Genomic DNA, 14,063 nt, shown 5'->3' with positions numbered 1-14,063 from the left:
CACAGACTGTCTTGGGAAGCCCACCTTAGCTGCTGGTTGAACTGGATTCTTTCCCATTGCCTGCCCTCCGTGTTTGTGGACAAGCCGGCCCTGCCTCTGCTCAGCTCTGCCTGGGCCCTGAGTTCCCAGAAGAATCCTGGTGGGCTTCAGACTTCCTGGCTTCCTGCCATAGGTGCCCCTCCCACCCCAACCTGCATTCCATACAAGCTGGCTGGTGAAACCTGGCTTCTGGTCCCCAACCACTGCCCCCCTGCCCCTGTGCCTGCCCCCAATGTTTCCTTGGAGGAAACAGCAGCATGAGTTGAGAAGATGGAGAGGTAGGAGTTCCCCAGGCTAATCACCTGAGCAGGGGCCAAGGAATGGGGGTCTTGGGGCTTAGACTCGGGGCTGGAAGGTGGGAATCAGGCAATAGGTGAGGCCACCAAAGTCTGGGCCTGACAGGTGGGCTCAGCTGCCAGGCAGCTGTAAACCACTGTCAGAGTCCTGAAAACTGGGGTGTGGGACCCCCCTTTTACCTGCACTGCCTCTCTGGTTTTGTCTCCTGGGCTGTCGTTGGGGAAGCCAAGAATTCAAGTTTCGAAGTTTGCCCCAGCCCACACCCCTACAGTCAGCTGTGCACCATAGGTAAGGTGCAGGTGCAGGGGGTGCTCCCTCCAGGAGAGGTGGGTGGTGGTGGGGAGCGGGGGGACACCTGAAGGCCAGCAAGTGTTCGCTAGTGTCTGTGGGAGTGGAGGTTCACTGCCATGGAAAGGATTTCCCAGGGGAGCCAGCGACCTATCTGTGGGGAGGACCCCAGAGGGCCCCTGGTGACACTCAGAGTTGCTGCCGCTGCTGCCTTCCAGCCTTTGTCTCCTGAGCAGGGTTGCTTGCAAGGCTGGCCTGTGGGTGCCCTTGGTGACAGCCCCTTCTGCAGGGTGCTGGGCCATGTGGATGCCTGACAGCAGACATCTTCATCACTGTCTTGCTGTCCATCTGGGCAGGTTATGGAACCCCTCCCCCCCAAGAAATGAGAGGGGTGGGTTCTTTTTACTGACGTCTTTTCATGCCCGATGACTGCCCCATCATTACCTCCTTTTTCTGCAAGATGTCAGCAGGACACATCTGTTTCAGCAGTCAGAATTCCAGGAACCCTGCTGGGTCCTATTAGCGCTGGCTCTGTCCAGCCGGATCTCTAGGCCTGGCCTTTCTCTGGAGTTTCCTCATCCCTCCAAGCACCTGGTATTTCTTTCCTCTTTCAGTCCTTAAAGGGATATAGGGCGCTTTCTGATTGGATCTGTAGGCATAAATCCTATGTTGAGTAGCAACTTCAGCATATGGGCTAGTAGAAGAACACTTAGTTTTGGCTGGGACCCTGGCTGTAAAGAGGGATTATTGCTCTCTGGGGTTGGCATGAGGATTCAGTGAGCCGTCCAGCGTCTTCCTCCTTGGGCAGCACCTAATAATATCACCTGTTGGAGTCTTCCCTTTGTCGCCCTGCCCACATACCTGAACCCATGTACTAGGCATGTGGTGCCTCGTCCAAGGCAGGTGGGGGGCAGGCGCGTGGTATTCAGCAGGGGCGTTTCCAGTCTTGGCATTAACCAGGAGGCTCATGGTTTTGTCTCCCTCCACAGCCTGGACGTGTCTCCTCAGGTAGAACCTGACCCAGCTGCTCTTCCTCACCACCTCCCCTGCTCCCCCTGTGCTACGGCCCTCCCTTCTCCTGCTCCCACCGCTGCTCCCATGCTAAGCACTAACCTTTTTGCAGCCACCTTCCCCACTGCTGCCACTGCTGCCGCCGCCTCCGCCGCCCCTGAAGCCTCCCCATCTGGATTCTTGGGTCTCACCAACCCATTCCTCACCTCCATGCAGAGCAACCCTTTCTTCGAGGAACTCATAGCCGACATAGCACTAAACTCTCCTTCACCTGCTCCCTCTCTCCCCAGTGCCTCGAGGGCCAGCCCCACCCCCCTGGCCTCCCCTGGGAAAGCCCCGCCTGAGTGGGACGACACCTTCAACGTCTTTGCTGCCAGCAGGCTGCGTCCAGAGGCCAGGAGCAAGATCCTGGCCCCTGCAGAAGTGGGGCTGGAGGTGACTGGGCTGCAAGACCAAGGCCGTGGGGCCATGACAATGAAGGCAGCTGAGCCCCGGGGGGACCCTGGGGGAGGAGGAAGAGGTGGGAGCAGCATGTGGCTGGAGCCCAGGGTTCCTCTGGACTTGGGACTGGACCGCCAGAGTACGAGTGCGGCTGACCTGGGGCCCCTTGGGTCAGTAGGGGCCGGCCTGCCCTCTATGTCAGCCCAGCTGTACCCAAGAGCCTCGGACTCTGAAGCAGACAGGGAGCCACCGGCCCCAGGAGGGGAAGCAGGGCAGAGTCCAGCAGACAGTGCGACGTCTCTGTTCAGCTCCCCAGAAGTGATCAGTGTGTGGGAAAGGCTGCCTGGCGCAGACGATGCCCCTGAGGGCCGGGACGAGGCCTCCCAAAGTGAAGGCCAGCTTTTGCATGAGCTCAATACAGTCGAAGATTCATGGCCTTGGGATGTGGTCACCATTTCTCCTTCAGCTGAGATGTCTTCACCGGTCCTGCGGGGAGAGTCTGATGAGCCGCCGCCTCCCCAGTTGCAGCCAGAGTCACCAGAAGCTGTGAGCCACAAGGGGAGTGAGGGGCCTCCCCCAGTGGAGCCGGAGCCGGAGCCGGAGCCGGAGCCCCAACCTGAGCGGGTGTTGGACAAGGAACTGCAGCCCAGCAGGCCACCTCCCAAGCCGCCACGCCTCTTCACACCCTCAGATTCCCAGGAGAAGGAAGATGAGGAGGCTGCGGCTGCTGCAGCGGGGCTGAGAAGCAGGGGGGCAGAGACTGGAGGAGAAGACGACCTCCCAAGTATGCTGGTTGCTGGTCCGCAGGAGGCCAAGGAGGAGGGCGAGGCACCTGGGCCGGAGTCCGACAGCCATTCTTCTGGAACCCTGCTGGGTGGGCCAGGCCTGGAAGATGTAGTGGAGGGTGCCAGCCCTCCTGTATCTGGGCCCTACTTATCCCTGCCCGCTAGCTTCCCTGAGGGTCCTACCCCCATACCCCATTACTCAGAGAGCTTGGCTCCTCAGAGTCAGCAGATCTGGGAGGCTCCAGAGAAAGGAGGGAACCCTGAGGATCCTGAGGCCCAGAGCCAAGGACCAGTAGGAGAGGGGCTTGGGCCCCTGCTTGGTGTCTCCCAGCACACTGACCTCTGGGCCTCAGGGGAGGATGCCCTGAATCCCTTTTTGTCTCAGGAGAATGAAGACCCCCCTAGTCTCCCATCCACATCCCCTCCAGGGTCCAGGGAATCTTCCATCCTCTCTGGTCCAGAAGAGCTGCCCACGCCCCCAGAGCCTGCTTTTCCACCGCCCCCTCTCCCGTCCTGGGCCAGCCACCGTCACGGGGGACCCAGCACTCCATGTTCCCCTCTGCCTGGAGCTCGGCCCCAGACTTCTTCCTCCCCACCCCCTGGGGAGCCGGCCTCCTCCCCTGGGGGCTCCCCTGCCCCACTTGGGGAGGACCACGCTGCAACCACCCCAGCCTCCCCGCTTGTGCTTCTGCCCTTGGAGACACGACCAGCTGAGGAGCCACAGCCCAGTGCCAGGTGAGCGGTGAGCTGCCACCCTGAGAATACTCTGCCAGAGGAGGTGGGTGGAGGGGGGAATGCAGCCCAGGGGCTAGCATGTTCACATTCCAGCCTCAGCCCTTCCAAGGGCAGATGAACGGCTCCTTTACCCTGAGGCAGGATAGGGGAGGCTTTGAAAAAAGGAGCCCTTCTGGGGCACCTGCTCTGAAGCTGTCTCCTCCTTGGATCCTTGGACAAGCAAAGGTACAGGGGGTGAAGAATGGAGTGGGGAGAGCCAGTGTGGGCTGGCAGGGGAAGGGGGATGAGAGTTCAGGCACTCAGCTGCAAGGGGAGCTGGGTACTGGGGGCAGTGAAGCTTGTCAGATGGGTGCCACATCCTCTGCAGGAGGCCCCGGGGAACTGCTGTGGAGGCAGAGAGCCGAGGAAGGACCGATACAGAGGTCAGTCGGAGAGAAGGCCCAAAAGCTGTTTAGAGGACAGAAGAAAAACACAAAAATCCCCTCACCCACTCAAAGAAAGGGTCTGTAGTACCATCAGGTGCCTCATTGGTTTGCATCTGTGCCTTTTCAGGGGGTGGTCCTGATGCACTTAGGATTGTGCTGAGTGGACACTGGATGCCTGTGTGACTGTGGTCACCGTGGCATTGGTCTGTTTTGGAAGAATGCTCAGGCCATGACCTCACCAGGTTGACTGGTTGGGGGTGACCAGAGCTGAGGTCTGGTCACTTGGGGTTGATGGGGAGCAGCGAAGTCCAGAAGGATGCTAGTGCTCTAGGAGCCTTGAGTGAAGAAGGGGGAGTCGAGGGGGCTGCTTTTTCTGCTGAACAGAGCAGGGTGAGGGTCTTGAGGAGTAGGACAGACTCTTGGACTAGAGCCCCCAGCCTGCTGGCTCATACATTTAGTCTTCCAAATTCACGGAGCACCCGCTGTGTGTCAGACACTAAACAGAGTTGAAAGACATGCCTGGAGAGTTCCCAATCCAGTGAGCAAGACAGAAGTGCACCCATGGAGAGCTGGCCCACGGGGCCCATGCTGATGTGCGAGAAATGGGAGGGAAGGAGTCTGGGCTACCCTTGATTGCCGTTCCATGGTAGGCAGTGAGTAGAGGTGAGGGAGAGGTGGTGGTTCCAGCCCCCTTGCTCCGATGACAGTGTCCTTAGCTGGCCCTGCTGTATTCCAGCCTCACTTCTAAGTATACTCACTACCTTTAGGAAGCTTTTTCCCCTTCAGAGCTGGCTTCATGTTGAACTCAGCATGTTCCTTACATCATGAAGTAGATGGGCCAAATAGAGCCATCCCCATTTCTCAGATGAGGAAATGGAGTCCTTGAGAGCTATGGGGCCCAGGGTCCCTCTGATGTGTGGGGGCAATCACATTGAGAGCCCAAGACCCATTCAGGGTTCCTTTATGCCACCCCAGTATTCCTCCCCTCCCCAGGCACAGCCCATAGGTAACATTAGAGCAGCTTAAAAAATTTTTTTTTCCTAATGTCTATTTTTTTTTTTGTGAGAGAGAGGCAGAGCATGAGCAGGGGAGGGGCAGAGAGAGAGAGTGAGACACAGAATCCAAAGCGGGTTCCAGGGTCTAAGCTGTCAGCACAGAGCCCAATGTGGGGCTGGAACTCATGAGCCATGAGATCATGACCTGAGCCAGAGTCAGACGCTTAACTGACTGAGCCACCCAGGTGTCCTGATTAGAGCAGCTTTTAAGCTTCTATCCCTAATGCAAATATCAGGTGGGAAGAGATATGTTGTTTTCCTGCTATCCATCCCCTACCTGGCCTCTATGCTACTCTTCCCAGGGTATGAAACTGAATCCATGGCCCTATCCTGAGTAGCAGAGTTTGCTTCTCTGGGTCTCCTTCAATGGAGCTCAGCGCTTTGGGCTAAGCCAGTTTGCTTCCTACTTCTGAATAGTCCAAATCCTGGGGGCAGGTTAGTTGATTTGAGGGCCTGCTGCTTGCAGTTTGCATGTCTGTCACAGGTACAGGGTGTGCTGGGGAATCCCCCAGCAGGGTCACGAGTCAGCTTGGGGGAATCAGGAAAGTTTCCTAGAGGAAGTGGCCTTGTATAGCTTTGAAACATGAAGAGGACTTAGTAGGCCAGCAGGTGAAGGGCCAATGTTCCAGACAGAGGGGCAGCTTTTATAAGAGACTGCAGGTGAGAACACATTTCCCGCATTGCTGCAGTGTGTGGGGAAGCAGAGACCCTGGAGGAAAGGGCAGGGTCCAATCGTGTTAGAGATCGTGTTTTCTTATCTGATAGGGAACCAGTAAAGGCTGCTTAGCGTTGGAGAGGCTAAGCCAGCTCACAGTCCCATAGCAGAAGGGGGGTGTGGTTGGAGGTGGGCATGACTCCCTTGGAGGAGATGAGTTAGCAGCTGTAGCTGGAGAAAGTTTAGCTAGCACTGGCTTGGAGAGGAGGGGATGGGGTGAGAGAAGATGAGAGGGAGCAGGGCTTCAGTTTTGCTAGTCCTGGAGCTGAGGGGGGCAAGGAGGAATCAGAGGGGTTCCCAGGTGTCTGGCTGGAGCCACTCACTGTTGAGAGGGACACAGGAAAGGACAGATGGGACAGGCATGAAAGGGAATATGGTGTGCCTGAACTGGACCTGGTGTGGAGGGAGCCAGCCTCCAACTGTATGTGAGCCTAGAGCTCAGGGGTGAGGTCTAGGCTAGAGCTGGACATTAAGGGTGGTGGGTGCCGAGGGTGGGAGGGGAGAGATCCAAGGGCAGACTAGCAGTTAAGACTGAGAGGAGACCATCATAGGTCAGAAAACCAGATGGAGGAAATGAGGTGAGAGCAGGTCAAGGAAAGGAGTGGTCCAGGTGTGAACTCCACAGAGGTCAAGAAGTTGAGAACTGAGGGGTTGGTGGACTCAGCAGGAACACTTGTGGTGGGCTGGCAGGGCCAACGTCTCGTTCTGATGGGTTGAGGAGTCGCAGAAGGTAAGAACGTGTAGAGACGGAATGCAGTGTGCCTGCTCTGGTGGGGCCGGGTGAGGAGGAAGTGGGGTGGGGCATGACTCATGTGGAAACAGAGTCCAGGGAGGGTTTCTCAGGCCTGTGTAAATTCAGAAGGGAAGCAACCAGCAGAGAGAGGTGGGCAACCAAGGGTTCTAGTTTGCCCAGATTTGAGCACCCAAAGTCCTGGTTTGAGCACCCAAGTCCTACACTGTGGGTCCTGGGAAAATTGGGAAACTGGGAGAGTTGGTCAGTCTCCTAGAGAAAGGTTACAGTATGGATGAGGTGGGGAGAATGGGGGGTGGGGGTGGCCCTGGCAAAGACTGGCTGTAGGTGCAGAGAAGGCTGTGGGCCGGCCTCTGCTGTCCCTGGCGCACCTTCTGAGGGAGTAAACTGGGGGCAGTCAGTGACGGTGGAGGAGGGGAAGGTTGCTGAGGAGTGCAGGGTGCAGCTGCCACCACATGGTGGTTTGTGTTCCGCAGACCTGCTGGCCTCACACAGAAGGTGGCCCTGTGTTTCTGTTACACTGCCCCTCCCTCCTCATAAGGCATCTCCTTTCTATATCCGCAGCCCCCACCCTGTGAAGCCCCTCAGTGCTGCCCCTGTGGAGGGCAGCCCGGACAGGAAGCAGCCCCGCTCCAGTCTGAGCACAGCTCTGAGCAGTGGGCTGGAGAAGCTCAAGACCGTCACATCTGGCGGTGTTCAGCCTATGGCTCCGGCCCCCCACGTTGGCCAGACTTTGGACACCAAGCGGCTGAAGGTGAGGCCCCGCAGGATGCCAGGGGGCGTCAGAGCAGATGTGTGGTGCTGTGGAGGGAGGTTAGGAGCAGGGTGCTAGGCAGGGTGGACCAAATAGTAGGCCTGGTCTCCCATGCCAGAGCCTTGAAGCCAGTTAGGCTGTCTCTTGCATTGGAGACAGAGGCTGCTTCAGGGTCTGTAGGGCTGAAACTCGGGTGTTGGTGGGTGGGCAGGCGGGTAGTCCTGAGGCTGCCCTGCTCATTCTCATTCCTGGTTTCAGGACTCAGGTGTGCTGGACCAGTCGGCCAAGTACTACCACCTGACCCACGACGAGCTCATTGGCCTGCTCTTGCAGCGGGAGCGGGAGCTGAGCCAGCGGGAGGAGCATGTGCAGGAGCTGGAGAGCTACATTGACCGGCTGCTGGTGCGGATCATGGAGACCTCACCCACACTGCTACAGATTCCCCCTGGCTCCCCCAAGTAGCCCTCCTCACCCCTGGCCCCCGGAGGGTTGGCGTGGACCCACTGCCCAAACAGGACTTGCGCCGCCCTCCCTTCCGCTGAACTCACTCTCACCTGGGCAGGCTGCTGTCTGTCCTCCATTGTTGCTCCTCGCTCCTCCTCCCTCCTGCCTCCATGGGGGCTGCTAGAAGGGGGACCCTTTGGATTCCCACTGGAGGCATCAGGTTCCATGTACAACTTGTGTGTTTGGGGAGCCCTCAGTCTTTCCCACCTGCCTATTTTCATATCCCTTAGTTTTGGGGGCTCCAGGGAATTGGAACAAAGAATTTAGTCCTCAAGTCGGAGCAGGTGTAAGCTGCAATTTGATGTGGCATCTGGGACATACTTTATTACTCCACAACAATGATCAGTCATTTCATCCAAAGCTAAATGCTTGTCCTCTTCATCTGTCTTCAGCCCCTGGAGGGCTCCTAGCATTACCGGGGCTGTGGCAGGCACCAAGCTGCCCATTTTGGAGTCATGGGCAACTGGAGCCTCATGTCTCTTCCCGTGAGAGCGAGGAGCTGTTATGGTCTGGTCTCATCTCTGCTGTGTCCTGATTTTTGTGTGTTTCAGCTGTTTGCAGAATGAGTGCTACGTGGATGGATGGGGATGATTTGTGTTCTCCAGACACCCCCTCCCCTCCGCCCTGCCCTCCTCTTCTGATCTTTCCATTGAGTGTCACGTGTGAATGTATGGAGAGCTGGGGCGAGTGTGGGGAGGGTACCTCCTCACCTACCTCCAAGCTGTGGGCCCCTCCAGGCCTCAGGGCTTTGGGCTGCTTATGTTTGGGGATCAAGCCTCCATCTTTGTTTTTGTTGCCTGTCCAGATGCCAAAACTCTGTGCTGCGGCAGGGTTTGAACTTTTGGAAACCAATTAAAATGTGCCTTTTGTGGGTGGGGTCAAGAGCCTCTGGATGTAGACCTCTCTCTGTTTGGTGTCCCCCTCCGTCCCTACCTGTTGAGCACATGGGGCTGGATCTGTCAGAGCCCTGAAAATGGGGAAGGAGGATGGTGATACTGCACCCTGTGCCCCTCCCCCAGAGTTCATTTCAGTTAAGGGTCTAGCAAAGCTGCCACTGCTCCTTTAACTTTCCTGCCACCTTCTGTTCCTCCCTCAACCCCAATTGAGGAGGGTCCTAGGATAAAAACTGCATTCTGGAAGTGGGAGATCCCACTCTGCCTCTACTTAGGAAAATGGCTTTGTTGCTCTCCTTTCCATCCACTAGCTGCTCTCCCACCCTGTCCCTTCTGCCCCACGGCCTTGCCTGGCTTGGCTGCAGTGCACTTTGAAATGAGGTGTCTGTCCTTTGGCCCAGCCCGGTTTGCTTGAGAGAAACATGGCAGGCTTCCCCTGGCATCTGCAGGGAACCTTTAGTGGCTTGGGGTGCTCTGCTTTAGCAAAAGTTTTGGGGTAAGGAGGTGCTGAAGGAGGATACTTTTGGCCCAGTGAGGAGGTAAGAGCTTGTCTGGAATCACCCCTTCTGAGAGAGCCTATGGGATCTCTTCAACAGCCTTGGAAGGACATGTGCTCTGTGGGTGATGTTTTCTATCAGGATGAAGCAGAGGAGCCCCCACACATGGGGGAAAAGCCCCTGCAATGTTATCTACCTTAACATTGTTATCTACTTAAGGATCACTCATCAGGTGTCCCGATCTTGGGTCATGTTTCTTGGCGGGGGGGTCCTTGGGGGTTGGGTAGATATCTCTTCTGGGGGAAGGGGAGCACTCCTCTACTATGTACTCTTCCGGGCTCTATTCATTGCCAGCCCTGACCCTGATCTTCCATTCATCCTTGATTGTGGGCCTCCAAAATGCCCAGGGCAAGGATATCTTCAGAAGAGCTTTGAGTTGAAGCCCAAGATTCTTGTTGGATGTTTCTGCTCCTGGCCACGACTTGGAGAGTTGCAGGTGGGTGGGCAGAGAGCAGGTACAGTTCTGCTTTGCTGTTTGTCTTTCTGGTTGTAACTCCTGTTTATAAAGAGCTTGTTCTTCATGTTTTGAGCACTTTATGAAGAATAAAAACTTCACATACGCAGGTGGCTGTATTGTGTTCCTGTTTTGATAAATGTATGAAAGAGGCTTCCTGGGGGAAAAGGCAGGCGGGGGGGTTTTTTGGATAACACTGTCCCTGTCTTACATTCAGGGGCGGCAGCACAGTGTTGACAAGTGGCATGGACTCCGTCTTTCTTTTGCCGAGATACCCACATTTATCGAGCGCTTTGGGGGAATACAGAGGGTAAAAGACTTGATTCTTTTTTTTTTTAATATAGTTTATTTTTGAGACAGAGACAGAGTACCAGTGAGGGAGGGGCAGAGAGAGGGAGACACAGAATCTGAAGCAGGCTCCAGGCTCTGAGCTAGCTGTCAGCACAGAGCCCGACGTGGGGCTTGAACTCACCAACCATGAGATCATGACCTGAGCTGAAGCCAGATGCTTAACTGACTGAGCCACCCAGGCGCCCCAAGACTTGATTCTTTTTTTTTAATGTTTTTATTTATTATTGAGACAAACAGAGCATGAGTGGGGGAGGATCAGAGAGAGAGGGAGACACAGAACCTGAAGCAGGCTCCAGGCTCTGAGCTGTCAGCACAGAGCCCGATGTGGGGCTCGAACCCATGAACCATGAGATCATGACCTGAACCGAAGTTGGCCGCTTAACTGACTGAGCCACCCAGGGGCCTCAAGACTTGATTCTTAATATGAAACCACACAGTTTAGTACGGAAAGATAAAAATCGAAGATACAAATGGTTCTTTATAGTTAGCTAGACTCTCTCTCCAGCTTTAGGAATCGTCTGTTTCTTGTGGTTTTTGTTGGTGGGTGAGGAACTGGCTGCTTCAGATCATGCATTGTCCAGAAAGACATGAGCAGGCATGAGCCAATACTGTTCCTCACTGTGAGACTATGGAGATCCAAAGTGGGATTCCCTAGGATCAAAACTATTTCTACTGCCCTCTTGGGGAGCTTCCTTCCCATCCTCCCATCCTGGCTCACTGACCAAGTAATTCATCTGGGAATCTTCTACTCTGTTCTGCACAAGTGTGTTTATTATCATTGCTTGTGTCTTGTCCTATGATATGCAGCACTCCTTACCCAAAGTCCTTGTAGTGCTTAACATTACTGAACCCCACTCCCCACTTCCACTTCTCTTCCTGCCTGGGAATGAGGCTGACGAGGGGTCTTCCCTAGTTGGACAAAGGAAGTGGAAGCTGCCAGGGCTCTGAAGCTCCTACTATTTAACTCACACAGCCAATGTATATTTGAGTCCCTGTTGGGAGTCCTCCCAAGCCTGGCACTGAGGACTTAAAAGTGAATCAAAAGGTCATACTTCCTGTCTCATGGACCTCACAGTAGGAAGCACATAGGCAAAGCCATAAATAATTAAAAGTGAGAGGGCTGCTAGAAGTGATACTACAGAAGCATATAGTGGATTTTGTGGAAGTAGGGGGATGGGTTGGGAAATGCAATATTTAGACTGAGGTCAGGAGAGCCAGACTCAGCAAAGATAAAAAGTTAAGAGTTTTCTGGGTTCAGAATGTTCAAGGGTCAGGGGCGGGAAGCCCGCCAGCATGTTCCTGTACTCAGTGTCAGGGTGGCTGGAGAGCACAAGCGGAGGGGCAGGGCGGCGGCAGAAGAAACGGCATGAGGACTCCGCAGTGCAAGTCTTTGCAGAAAGCCTTCGCTCATCTGGTCCCGGGTCGGACCCGCTTGAGTAGGGCTCTTTTGGGCTAGAGCTCCGAGAGCGACACCCTCCGCAGTAACTGAAACTTCTAGGGGCAGGTAACTAGCGAGCCGTGGCCTCCTATCGAGACCTTAGAATCATACACGCAAGCACTTCCCATACTCCCGAGCCCTGCAGAACTGGCAGCAGGAACCGAGACCTGGTTTCAGTCCGCGCAACTCTCTGCAGTCTAGGGTTTGTCAAGCGCCGTGACTAAAAAACTACACTCCCCACAATCCCTTGCGCCCCCGGCTCGCTGCGGTTGCTTATGACCAATCGGGAAAAGCAGCTGTGGCGGGGGCCGAGGAGGGACATTTTAAAAGGGCCGGAGATTGCAGGCGTCAGTGGCCATGGCGGATACAGCGACTACAGCGTCGGCGGCCGCGGCTAGTGCCGCTAACACCTCCACCGATGCACCTCCTTTCCAGCTGGGCAAACCTCGCTTCCAGCAGGTGAGGACTGGGCTATGGTCTGAAGGTCGGCGGGTGGCACATGGAGGGCGCGCAAACTCCTCTACAAAATCCCCTTTAGTCCTGGGGTCCTCAGACCTGCGGCCACCGGGGAGCCTGCAGCTACTGCCTCGGGGACCTCGGCCACAGCCATCCCTTTCCCATTGGCGAGCAGGGTGGGCGAGAACTCCCACTTCAGCTCCCTATTGGCCGCCGGTGCCATCACTCCTCGGTTGCCCGCGCCCTCCAGCCTTTCCCGCCCGAGGCGCTCTGTGATTGGCCACTGACGGTCGCGGCCGGGGATCCTGGCGCCCCAGGTCCGAGCTGCTTCTGCAGGGTCGGTTTGCGCTGTGCAGCCAGCCTCTCCCGGCGGAAAGTTCGAGTCCGGCTCTGGATGACCAGTTGGCGTGGCGGAGATGCCTTCTAACTTTCCCTGGGTGGGGACTGACATTCTTTCCGAGCTGCTGGCGGAGCCCTCGGGCAGTGTCCTGCCCCGCGGTCGCGCTCCCAGCCCTTGACCTCAAGCCTGGTCCGCTTTGCGTGACGATTTTGAGCCACGGGCCGAGGGCTCCCCGCGGCCTGGCGACCCCTTTCCCCTACAACGGGGGATTTGCTGATGCGAGTCGGCCGGCTGGTGCCCTGCCAGGATGGAACGAGGACGTGCGGGGAGAGCCAGGGTGCGGAGGAAACGCTGTGTCATCCCCTGGGGCCGCGGGCTGTTGGAAGAGTCCGCGTCCCCGGGAGCCCGCTTCAGCTCCCTCCCCCGGTGCGACCTCCGAGGAGGGTCTCTGGGACCCGGGCCCTGGCGCCGCCGAGCGCTCGGCTCTTTGGACCCCGTCGGGCTCTCTGGAGCACGATGACAGTGGCCCTTTTACCCGGGGACCCCCGACAGGGCGTCACTAACTCGTCCTCGGCCACGGAGATGGGGATCGAACCACAGCCTGGACGTGCGACCAGGGCTGAAGGCTTGGAGGGGCAGTCCTCACGCTGCGGGACGCCTCACACCCTCCGTCCTCCGCTGCCTCTAACCAGCGCGGGGGAAGTGGACTTTTTAGGAAGAGGGCAAAGAGGCTCGACTGAAGTGAACAGGGTTTGCCTTGGGTGGGGGGCAGCGGAGGCAGACAGAAAGAAGTTTGCAGGAAGAAAGGAAATTGTACAAGGTCGGTGAGGTGGTGTGTGTGTGTGTGTGTGTGTGTGTGTGTGTATGTGTGTGTGTGTGTGTGTGTGTGTGTGTGTGTGTGTGTGGTGGGGTTTTTTTGTTTTGTTTTGTTTTGTTTTTTGGTGGTGGTGGTTGTGTGGGAGAGGGACTGATTCCAGCAAAATGGTGCTCCGAGCTTCACTGATAATTAAGGAATTAAGCCCCGGAGCCTTCTGAAAAAAATGTCCTCACTGTTTGAAAACAGGACTTTAATTCCTAAACAACAACAACAACAAACAAAAACAAAAAAACAAGCCATCTCAGCATGTAGGTGTCAGAGCAAGACTCGCATTAATCTTACCCTAGGCAGCACTCTACACTGGCAGGAAGATGCACCTGAGTGACCCTTCATTGGCTGTCCCCCTTTCCCAGCGCCCGTTCTACTCACTCTTTAAGGATCAGCCAGGCCTCCTACCCTGGAAACACTTCCACTCTTCTTCCATATGATATTACCTCTGACCAGAGGACCAGGTAACTGACTCTTTCCTGACCCTCCCCTTTGGCCACCCCAGATGAGATCTTCTTAGGTTAGCCTTTAGCGACAGTCTGTCCTGTGTTCTTCTAATACTTTTTCTCCTCACCCCTTGTGTGCATGTTGTGAGAGAAGGCACTGGTCTTGCCCTCCCTTGTCTCTGTCTTACCCAGAGGTGGGGCTAGACACATGGTGATATATGCTGAATAAAGATTTGTGGGTTGTCTTTTTCGGGTGCCTGTTCTGGGACATCCAGTCACACAACACACAGTTATTGAGAACTTCCCAGTGACTTTAATGACTGAGCCCTTTGCTGTGATCACCGCTGGAGCCATATATGTACATTTGAGATTATTCCAGTCATTGCCAGTATCACTTTTTGGCACCGCTCTTGAGGGCAATAAAAGTGTTTGTTGTATTTGCTTTGGAAGTGCCCTTCCTCCA

At 55.9% G+C, this 14,063-nt stretch overlaps 2 protein-coding genes across 6 annotated transcripts in view; both read left to right on the top strand.

The window, feature by feature from the left end:
* Positions 1 to 9,813, top strand: part of RAB11FIP5 (RAB11 family interacting protein 5) — a 106,720-nt gene extending 96,907 nt beyond the window's left edge. For 2 of the 4 annotated variants that reach the window (XM_029937594.1, XM_029937593.1), the window contains exons 4-6: positions 1,926 to 3,596; positions 7,107 to 7,296; positions 7,555 to 9,813. In XM_029937594.1, the coding sequence (XP_029793454.1) occupies positions 1,926 to 3,596; positions 7,107 to 7,296; positions 7,555 to 7,758 (2,065 nt within the window). In that variant the 3' untranslated portion in view covers positions 7,759 to 9,813. Of the gene's footprint in view, positions 1 to 1,613; positions 3,597 to 7,106; positions 7,297 to 7,554 lie in introns of all 4 variants that reach the window. The other 2 variants (XM_029937592.1, XM_029937595.1) reach the window with 2 other exon arrangements.
* Positions 9,814 to 11,816: 2,003 nt separating this feature from the next.
* The window catches only part of SFXN5 (sideroflexin 5), a 120,470-nt gene continuing 118,223 nt past the window's right edge, over positions 11,817 to 14,063 (top strand). The window contains exon 1 of one of the 2 annotated variants that reach the window (XM_029937587.1): positions 11,817 to 11,952. In XM_029937587.1, the coding sequence (XP_029793447.1) occupies positions 11,851 to 11,952 (102 nt within the window). In that variant the 5' untranslated portion in view covers positions 11,817 to 11,850. The remainder of the gene's footprint in view (positions 11,953 to 14,063) is intronic. The other variant, XM_029937588.1, reaches the window with a different exon arrangement.

Source organism: Suricata suricatta, chromosome 4 (assembly GCF_006229205.1).
Source record: "Suricata suricatta isolate VVHF042 chromosome 4, meerkat_22Aug2017_6uvM2_HiC, whole genome shotgun sequence".
Lineage (NCBI taxonomy): Eukaryota > Metazoa > Chordata > Mammalia > Carnivora > Herpestidae > Suricata > Suricata suricatta.
The sequence above is the reverse complement of the archived record's forward strand: the minus strand, read 5'-3'. Positions and strand labels throughout refer to the sequence as shown.